General features: G+C 31.9%; 1 protein-coding gene and 1 long non-coding RNA gene across 8 annotated transcripts in view; one reads left to right on the top strand and one right to left on the bottom strand.

Moving 5' to 3' along the window:
* LOC137641467 (uncharacterized) overlaps positions 1-10000 on the top strand; it is a 267521-nt gene that overhangs the window by 239321 nt on the left and 18200 nt on the right. For 4 of the 7 annotated variants that reach the window (XM_068374050.1, XM_068374054.1, XM_068374053.1 and 1 more), the window contains 2 exons: positions 772-927; positions 3830-4014. The exons of 2 other annotated variants lie outside the window; for them this stretch is intronic. In XM_068374050.1, coding sequence (XP_068230151.1) covers positions 772-927; positions 3830-4014 — 341 coding nt within the window. The remainder of the gene's footprint in view (positions 1-771; positions 928-3829; positions 4015-10000) is intronic. One more of the 7 variants, XM_068374052.1, reaches the window with a different exon arrangement.
* Positions 1-10000, bottom strand: part of LOC137641469 (uncharacterized) — a 150802-nt gene that overhangs the window by 42626 nt on the left and 98176 nt on the right. The gene's annotated exons all lie outside the window — the stretch shown is intronic.

The raw sequence follows: 10000 nt of genomic DNA on the forward strand, positions 1-10000 counted from the left end.
GAGGGGGATATTTTCCTTATCATCCAAGATTTAATTGTTCATAATCAGAATTATAAAAGGCGTACGTATATAAGAATATATATACAAATTATAAATATATATACATATACATGTGTGTGCATGATATATATATATATAAATATATATATATATATATATATATATACATATATATATATATATATATACATATATATATTAAATATATATATCAGTATATATATATATATATATATTATATATATATAATATATATATATACAACCTTGTATATAAATGTGTTATTCATCAGGGACATAGCAATAGAGAGTAAATAATATGTATATGTTTTAATTTTACATGGTTTGATGGACAATCGTTCATCAATAATTCGCTCAGTATTCGTGTACCTAAGGTCTCATTGCTTTAAACTTCATCTTCCCTCCAAATTAATATTGATAGCACCATAAAAACTGGCAGCTTTAAAATATTAACAATTCAATCTGAGTAAGTAATTGTTATCACTATATATATATATATATATATATATTTTTATATATAAATATATATATATATATATATATATATGCATTTCAAATTACACATTATATAAATATTTTCTCCAGTTTCATTACTAGGATTGCAATTAACATGAAATGCAAAATGAGTTTAATGGATATCGGTATTTGCAAAATAGATAGGTAATGGAAAATGGTCTTAGAACTATTGTAATTAACATGCTTAGGCATACCATAAGAAAGAGACAGGCCATACTTATCCCCACCCCCCCAGGTTGAGGATAAACAATCGGTAGTGGAACCCCATACGGACGAACAGCTAAAGGACCAAGCACGTTTTGTTTCGGAAATTGTGGCCACAGCCAAAGAAACACAGGAAACCCAACGCCAAGAGCAGATTGCTAACAATAATGTGGTGCTGCCGTTGAAGGTAGGGAGTGTTGTGATCTTGAAATTCTCTGCTTGCTCCTTTTTCTGTTTATTGCCCAATTAATTTGAGAAAATATCGGAGTCTTAACAGTTGAGATAAGAGATATTTTTATAATTACAAGCGCAGTTATAGCCTTAATTGCATATATTTGTCCCTGTAGCGCAGTAGGTAAACTGACGAACCCTTGACGACAAATATTCGTGTCCCTGAAGAACCGAAGTTAGTTGCTCTCAAACACCCGCCAGATATTTGCTTTGCGTCAGGCGAATCCTGTTTCGGCTTCGTGTACTAATAGTGTATCCTTGTCTTAGACATAGTTATTTGATGTTGAGCCATCACAAAAACACCAATTGACTGGTGTGTATCTTTCTTATCATTAGCGACAGCGAAACCCTCTTTAGGTACTGACATTCTCAGATGAAATATTCCATTTAATCAATACATGGTGGACCTTTGTGTGATGCTGCATTGACAAATAAATCCTTATCATAAATTTCTTGAATGTTGAATATTGATTAAGACTATTTTCTAACATTGTTAGCTACATGTAACCACTTACCATAAATTCGAGTAAATCTACTGCTATACATAGTTAACTGCTCATGGACTTTAACTAGTGTTTTTTTTTTTTTCAGTGGGCACCTGTTAACATTATTTGTGAAAATATATCTCTGTCGACATTAATTTAAACTGGTGTGTATGTTATATTATTTAAAGACACTTGCAAATCTGTACCAGGATATATTAATGGGCGAATATTTCACGATAAAAAGAAATTTATTTAATCGTTTACCCTTGCATGTATAACATATACACCAGTTTAAATCAATGTTGACAAAGGTCTCTTTTCACAAACCAAGTTAAGAAGTACCCACTTGAAAAAAAAAAAAAACAGTAGTAGATTTGCATCAGAATTGACGTCACCATATATCATTAAATGTTCAATATTCCCTTATCTCGAAACCCAGCATTGCCATAATTAGTGATGGGCTAAATCACCCTAAAAAAATTTAGATTATTGTTGATCCACTCACGAACCCAATTAATAACATACCGATTACAGGGGATGGCATCAGTCTGAACACTTTTTGTCAACTATTTTTTTTTTAACTGGCACTATAACCCTTCCCAAGCACTTTATAATTACTGATTAATTGCGAACAGTTAAAAAAATACTGGACGGTTGTCTGTCATTGCTTAAAACTAAAAATGCCTGTCATACATTACTGGTGTTTGAAGGATTTGATTACAATACTGGATGTTTATCAGTCACTGTTTATGACTAAAAAAATCCTTTTCATTTATACTAATATCTGAAGATTTTGTCTATAATATTGGATGTTTATCATGCAGTGTTTATGACTAAAATCCTTTTCATTTATTACTGATATCTGAAAACTTTGACTACAAAACTGGAGGTTTATCAGTCATTATTTATGGCTAAAAACGCTTTTCATATAGTATTGATAACTGAAGACTTAAACTACAATATTGGATGTTTATCAGTCACTTATTTATGACTACACATGCTTGTCATACATTATTGGTGCGTGAAGACTTTGACTACAATATCAGATGTGTATCAGTCACTTATTTGTGACTAAAAATAATTGTCATATATAACTAGTGACTGAAGACTATGACTACATTAATGGTGACTGATAAACACTTAGGTCACTGTTATCGGCTGTTAACCTGGAAGACTACCTAAACCGGTGACGGCATTGCATCAACTTCTATAGGTCGGAAGGCAAAGCACTTGCTATAATAAAATCCAGCCTAAGAAGTTATTTCCCGTTGGTAAGATACAGCCATTCAGGTTAGCAACTGGAAAATCGGGCTTTGCACAGTTGTTACGGAAAACGAGCCATTGGAAATAATTTCACGAGCACTGCATGGTTAGGCTTTCATAAAAACTTCAACGTTGCAAAATTTACTATACAATTACTAATTAGTTACAATTAACTAATAAAACTATATTTTTCTTTCCTTAATATAGAGGATGCTTTGATTTTGGTCCGTTTATCATAAGGGGTATGCAAAAACTATCAGAACGAATTTTCACCAAGACTTCTCGCAAATTAAGCGATAGTTCAGATAGCAGATTAATTACTTTTTTACTATACAAATCTATACAGATCTAGATTCACCACTGTTTAAATAGGTTTCATCCAATATCATGGTATCTCTACCACAAATAATCACCAGTGAATATTTGTGAATATTCGTTCTGAAGTTTTCGCAGAGCCACACTGATTGCTTTTTAAGTATTTTGTCCTTACTGAATCAATAAGTAACTCTCAATCCCATTTCATGTCTGCTAACACTTTTTATAAGGTAATGTAAAGTACAACAAAAAGCAAATTATTACCCCTCATTTCATTATACAATGAATTAACAGTTCATTATAAGTTCGAGAGAACTCTTTAATATGGAATAAGAATGTGCTATTTCGAAGCCTTATAGGTACTATGTGCAATTAACCATGAATTCACTTATGAAACAATGCATGGCCACATGTATTCATACATACAAAATACTTCATGCAAAAGACATAGATTAACGTAAACTCATCTACACATATGGAAATTATTAACACATATGCATATACATGGTCATAGGGATTGTATTTACTTATAGGTTTGATAAATCAACTGTAAATATTTTCATAAGTTCTATTTTCAGCCACGAATCAGGTTTGACTTATCTACACATGTAGTATTGATCGTGAACGTAGTTAAGCAGGAATTTCTCCTTATTGAGATGTAAATTTTGATGTAACACAATACTTCAAAAACCCTGAATCATATGAGAGAGAGAGAGAGAGAGAGAGAGAGAGAGAGAGAGAGAGAGAGAGAGAATTGTGAAAGAAAAAGACAACCCTACCACCCTTATCCCTCAGGTTCAAGAAAATCAAAGGATCCTTCCCATGCAAGACAATCAGCAGATAGTGGATCCTTATTCAGACGAAAACCTGATAGAAAGAGTTCGCGGTTTCGTTTCAAATATCATGGATGCAGCCCAGGTGGAAACACATGACAGTGAACGGCAATTAGGCAATGCTAACACAAGACACTGCCCCTCAAGGTAGGCCCCTCCCCATACTTCCCATGTTTACAGCTTCCCATTTGCTTTCATGAAAACTACAGCACGACGATATGGTTTTTCAGTGGCAGTCCCCCTCCCCCTCCCCGTTTGAAATTACTCCAAAGCAAGAAAAGATAAATTCTAACTGTTGATATGGTGACTGGCGAGTTCAAAGACAAGCTAAGCCGGTCACCATTAGATGGTTTCCCCCAATCCCATTGCTACTGCACAGTAGCAATTAACGGATGAAGTGATTGCAGGTATTGACTGAATATGACTTGTGTCAGTTACAGATGAGACACGATCTTTACGGCCATTCATCAAACACGACCTTCCCCTACCAAAGATACCCAACCCTTTCATTATTGGTGCAATAACTCTCAGTACAGATTGAAACAATGCAACAATAAGATAAGACCTTTCAATACAGGTGAGAGATGCAATTTATCTGCACTGATGAAAAGCCACTTCTGAAAGCTAAAGAGTAAGGAATCGAATGCTTCGAGGCAATGCTTGCGCATCTACACTTTTCTAAATGCTTGTCTTTGAAACTGTCCGCAAGTTAGCAACACTCTTATCGCACGTCAGCTTTACCACGTTTAATTTCCTTACATATTAAGGTAAATTCCGCTTTTATATCTTCAGGCTGTACTTTTTCACATTAATTTTTTATATTAATAAGAATGTTTTCAATATTTTTTTTTAACCTAAGGGCTTGTTTTCACCACCACTGACTTTGAAAATCAAGGCAGGGGACGGTTTTTTATATCATTACTTTACTTCTTGCTTTAGAAATGACAGGAAGTTTTTTTTTTTCCACTGTTGCTTGCTTTAGAAATATGACTGGGGGCATGTTTTATTTACCAGTTAATTTAGAAAATTAAATCAACGTATTTTCACTAAGGGACCTGCACGTATGAACCAGCACGGATTTTATCAGGTTTTTCCTTATGGTCTTTATAAGTGTTTTTTATGACAATCAAAGTAACTCGAAACCATCACACATCATTAAAATTGTTATAATCATATGTTGTAGCATTTTCACAAACGTCGATACCATTTTCATCATCATCTGAATTAAATCCAGGAATCAACAAGATTTGGAAAAAGAAGATCTATACCATTAATTTGTGTGTATTATTATTATTATTATTATTATTATTATTATTATTATTATTATTATTATCATTATTATTAATATCATTATTATTAATATCATTATTATTATTATTATTATTATTACTAGCCAAGCTACAACCCTAGTTGGAAAAGCAAGATGCTATAAGCCCAAGGGCTCTAATAGGGTAAATAGCCCAATGAGGAATGGAAAAAAGGAAATAAATAAATGATGGGAACAAATTAACTATAAATCATTCTAAAAACAGTAACAACGTGAAAATAGATATGTCATATATAAAACTATTAACAACGTCAAAAACAGATATGTCATATATAAACTATAAAAGGACTCACGTCAGCCTGGTCAGACAAAAAAAACATTTGCTCCAACTTTGAACTTTTGAAGTTCTACTGATTCAACTACCCGATTTTGAAGATCATTCCACAACTTGGTAACAGCTGAAATAAAACTTCTAGAATACTGTGTAGTATTGAGCCTCATGATGGAGAAGGCCTGGATATTAGAATTAACTGCCCTGCCTAGTATTACGGACAGGATAGTATTGTCCAGGGAGATCTGAATGTAGAGGATGGTCAGAGTTATGAAAAATCTTATGCAACATGCATGATGAACTAATTGAACGACGGTGCCAAAGATCATCTAGATCAGAAATAAGAAATTTAATAGACCGTAAGTTCCTGTCCAACAAATTAAGATGAGAATCAGCAGCTGAACACCAGACAGGAGAACAATACTCAAAACAAGGTAGAATGAAAGAATTAAAACACTTCTTCAGAATAGATTGATCACCAAAAATCTTAAGACTTTCTCAATAAGCCAATTTTTTGTGCAATTGAGAAGACACAGACCTAATGTGTTTCTCAAAAGTAAATTTGCTGTCGAGAATCACACCTAAAATTTTAAAAGAGTCATACAAATTTAAAGAAACATTATCAATACTGAGATCCGGATGTTGAGGAGCCACCGTCCTTTACCTACTTAAAATCATACTTTGAGTTTTGTTAGGATTCAACTTCATACCCCATAATTTGCACCATGCACTAATTTTTGCTAAATCTATATTAATGGATTCACCAATCCCAGATCTACATTCAGGGGATGGAATTGATGAAAAGAGAGTAGCATCATCTGCATATGCAACAAGCTTGTTTTCCAGGCCAAACCACATGTCATGTGCATATAGTATGAAAAGTAATGTATGTAAGTATATATATATATATATATATATAAATATATATATATATATATATATATAAATATATATAATATATATATATATACATATATATATATATATATACATATATATATATATATATATATTTACACCCACACACACATATATACATATATATACATATACATATACATACATATATATATATATATATATATACAGTATCTATCTATATGTATGTATATATATATATATATATATCTCAGGCACACAATTTATCTGGGTAAAAAATATTACTATAAAAGGAATTTCTTAAAATACCCGATGAACATCAATAAAAATCAAAATGCATTTTTGCGCTCTTAAAAATCAGGTCAGGATTATTACACGATTATACACGCTATACAACATGAACTACGTAATCAGGTTTAGAAATCCTTGCGTTTTAGTTACCCACGAATACTAAAAATCAGAATGGGGCGCTGAATATTGAGCGATGGGGGATTGTAACGTGGCTCCATATAAGAATTTATGCCAGTTTAAAAAGCTGAATGTGCATAATACATTTAGTCCTACGACGAAAACGCCAATTTTCTGTAGCTTAATGCAATCTATTATTATCATTACTAGCCAAGCTACAACCCTAGTTGGAAAAGCAAGATGCTATAAGCCCAGGGGCTTCCAACAGGGAAAAATAACCCAGTGAGGAAAGAGGAAATAAGGAAATCAAATAAAACGAATATAACAAGTAATGATAAATCAAAATAAAATATTTTAAAAACGTCAAAACAGATATTACATATATAAACTATAAAAAGACTTGTGTCAGCCTGTTCAACATGAAAACATTTGCTGCAAGTTTGAACTTTCTAAGTTCTACTGGTTCAACTACCCGATTAGGAAGATCATTCCAGAACTTGGTCACAGCTGGAATAAAACTTCTAAAGTACTGTGTAGTATTGAGCCTCGTGATGGAGAAGGGCTAACTATTAGAATTAGCTGCATGCCTAGTATTACGAACAGGATAGAACTGTCGGGGAAGATCTGAATTTGAAGGCATAATTTCTTTATATTTTGTAATGAACACCACTACTACTACTACTACTACTACTACTACTACTACTACTACTACAACAAAATAATATAATGAACATAATTACTACCCAAAAAAAAGAAAGAAAAAAAAATTACGAGAAAGAAATTGTGCCCCTTCTTTTTTTCAAAGCTGATCAATAATTCATAATTACCTTCTTCGTCAACGTCGTTGCGAAGGTTTTTACATGAGCGTGTATTTTGTATGCCTGTGTGATTGTGATTCGCATAACTCAAAAGCTATTTGGACCGAATATCGTGAAATTTGGTGGGATGACTGACCAGGATCAAAGGATAATTTGATTAGATTTTGGGACTAATTGAGTCAAAGGTCAAGGTCAAAGTAACGAAAAGGTAAAAAAACGTGTTTTTGCTATATTATGGTCAATTTTTATCCAATTTACATGAAATTAGTGTCAGAATGTGAGTAATTTCGTTGCATATCTTGTGATTTGACAGTAATGGTATCAATGGTCAAAAACACATTTTTCCTATCTGGTTGTTATTTTTTTAACCCGATTTGCATGAAATTAATGCCAAAATGTGCATAACTGTATTGCCCATCTGGTAATATGCAACATGATGAAAGCGAAGGTATGCACTCTACCGAGTGCCTATTCTAGTTTTCATTATCAGCACCATCACTAACGAAGCAGCAGCAATAAAAAAATTAAAGATTAACCACAATAAAACTCACCAAAAATCCTTAATTAACAATATTTTATAAAACACCCTTGTATTTTCTTTAACAAGCTCAATATTACACAATATTCTTGAAAATGTTATTTCGGTTGTGTCCAAATTGGGGAATAATCTTCGTAATCAAATAGGTAAAATAGTGGAACTAAATTAGTTCGTACTTGGTGCAATTAATTTTCTCTGTTGAGCATGTTATAGTTACTCAAATTTCATTCTTTGTTTGTTGACTATCTGCTTATCATTATAATTTATTTATCTATCTATCTATCTATCTATCTATCTATCTATCTATCTATAAATATATATACATATATAATGCGGATGTATGAGTACATATATATATATATAATATATTATATATATATATATATATACATGCAAACATATATATATATATATACACATGCAAACATATATATATATATGTATATATATATATATATATACACATGCAAACATATATATATATATATATAGACATGCAAACATATATATATATATATATATATAATAGAGAGAGAGAGAGAGAGAGAGAGAGAGAATTAAACATCAAAGGCTTTGACTGGAATGCGGAGAGGTAGTTTTGAAATCAGGGGAGTAAAAGCTGGCAAATGACGTCAGCAACACGTGAATAAAGTGACGTCAGTAAATGAAGTATAATTCGAGCAAAACAGCTCCAAGTATATTGGTGATTTTTTCTCAACATGCGAGTCACTTATTTTAATGAGATTTGCAAATCAAGTTCATGGCCATTCATTTTATTATTATTATTATTATTATTATTATTATTATTATTATTATTATTACTTGCAAAGCTACAACCCTAGTTGGAAAAGCAGGAAGCTATAAGCCCGGGGGCACCAACAGGGAAAATAGCCCAGTGAGGAAAGGAAACAGGAAAAGTAAAATATTTCAAGAAAAGTAACAACATTAAAATAAATATTTTCTATATAAACTATAAAAACTTTAACAAAATAAGTTGAAAAGAATTTTCTTTTTCCATCTGAATATTAACAAATGTCATAACCGTTGCATGAATTATGAGACAATAAGGAGATTCATTAACAAGGAGATTTAAAGAATGCAGGCGAAATATTTTGAAGGATGCAAAACAAACACTGTCTAGAAAATCAATCTGATTGAGTGCAGACATCCGCCACAGCAGCCTATTTCTCGAAACCAGCTTGCCTTTCCCAGAATCAATTTAGACCGTAGCCGTATTTAAAGTCTGTTTGGCCACCATTGCGAACTTGGCGTTAAGATTAGGGTTAATTCGGTCGACCTTTTGCTCGACCTTAAACTTGACCTTTGACCATGGACTTGCAAAATTGAATCACTTCCACGTCTCAACATAATTTATCCCTGGAAGTTTCACTAATCTATGAGTAAAAATGTGGCCAAGAAGTTGTTCACAAACAAACAAACAAACAAACAGATAAACGGACAAACAGGGGTAAAAACATAACATCTTCCCAACTTCGTTGGCGGAGGAAATTAAGCAAGAAACGTCCAGCATTTCACATGAAAGACGAAAAAAAAAAAAAGAAATAAGTGGCAAAGAATTTTAAACAATCTTGTGCAATAATTGTATATAACTACATTTTTTAAAAATTATGTGGCTAATTTTTTTTTTTTTAAATCTTGTGCAATATTTGTATACAACTAAATTTTAAAAAAATATACGTGGCTATCTTTTTTTAATTTTGTGCAATATTTGTATATAACTAATTTTTTTAAAAATTATAAGTGGCTAGGAAATTAAAAAATAATCTTGTGCAATATTCTATATATAACTAGATTTATGAATGACACACCAAATAACAACCATATGCCATATTCAGTATATAACTAAATTTCTGACATACCAAATATTTATT

Source organism: Palaemon carinicauda, chromosome 5 (assembly GCF_036898095.1).
Source record: "Palaemon carinicauda isolate YSFRI2023 chromosome 5, ASM3689809v2, whole genome shotgun sequence".
Lineage (NCBI taxonomy): Eukaryota > Metazoa > Arthropoda > Malacostraca > Decapoda > Palaemonidae > Palaemon > Palaemon carinicauda.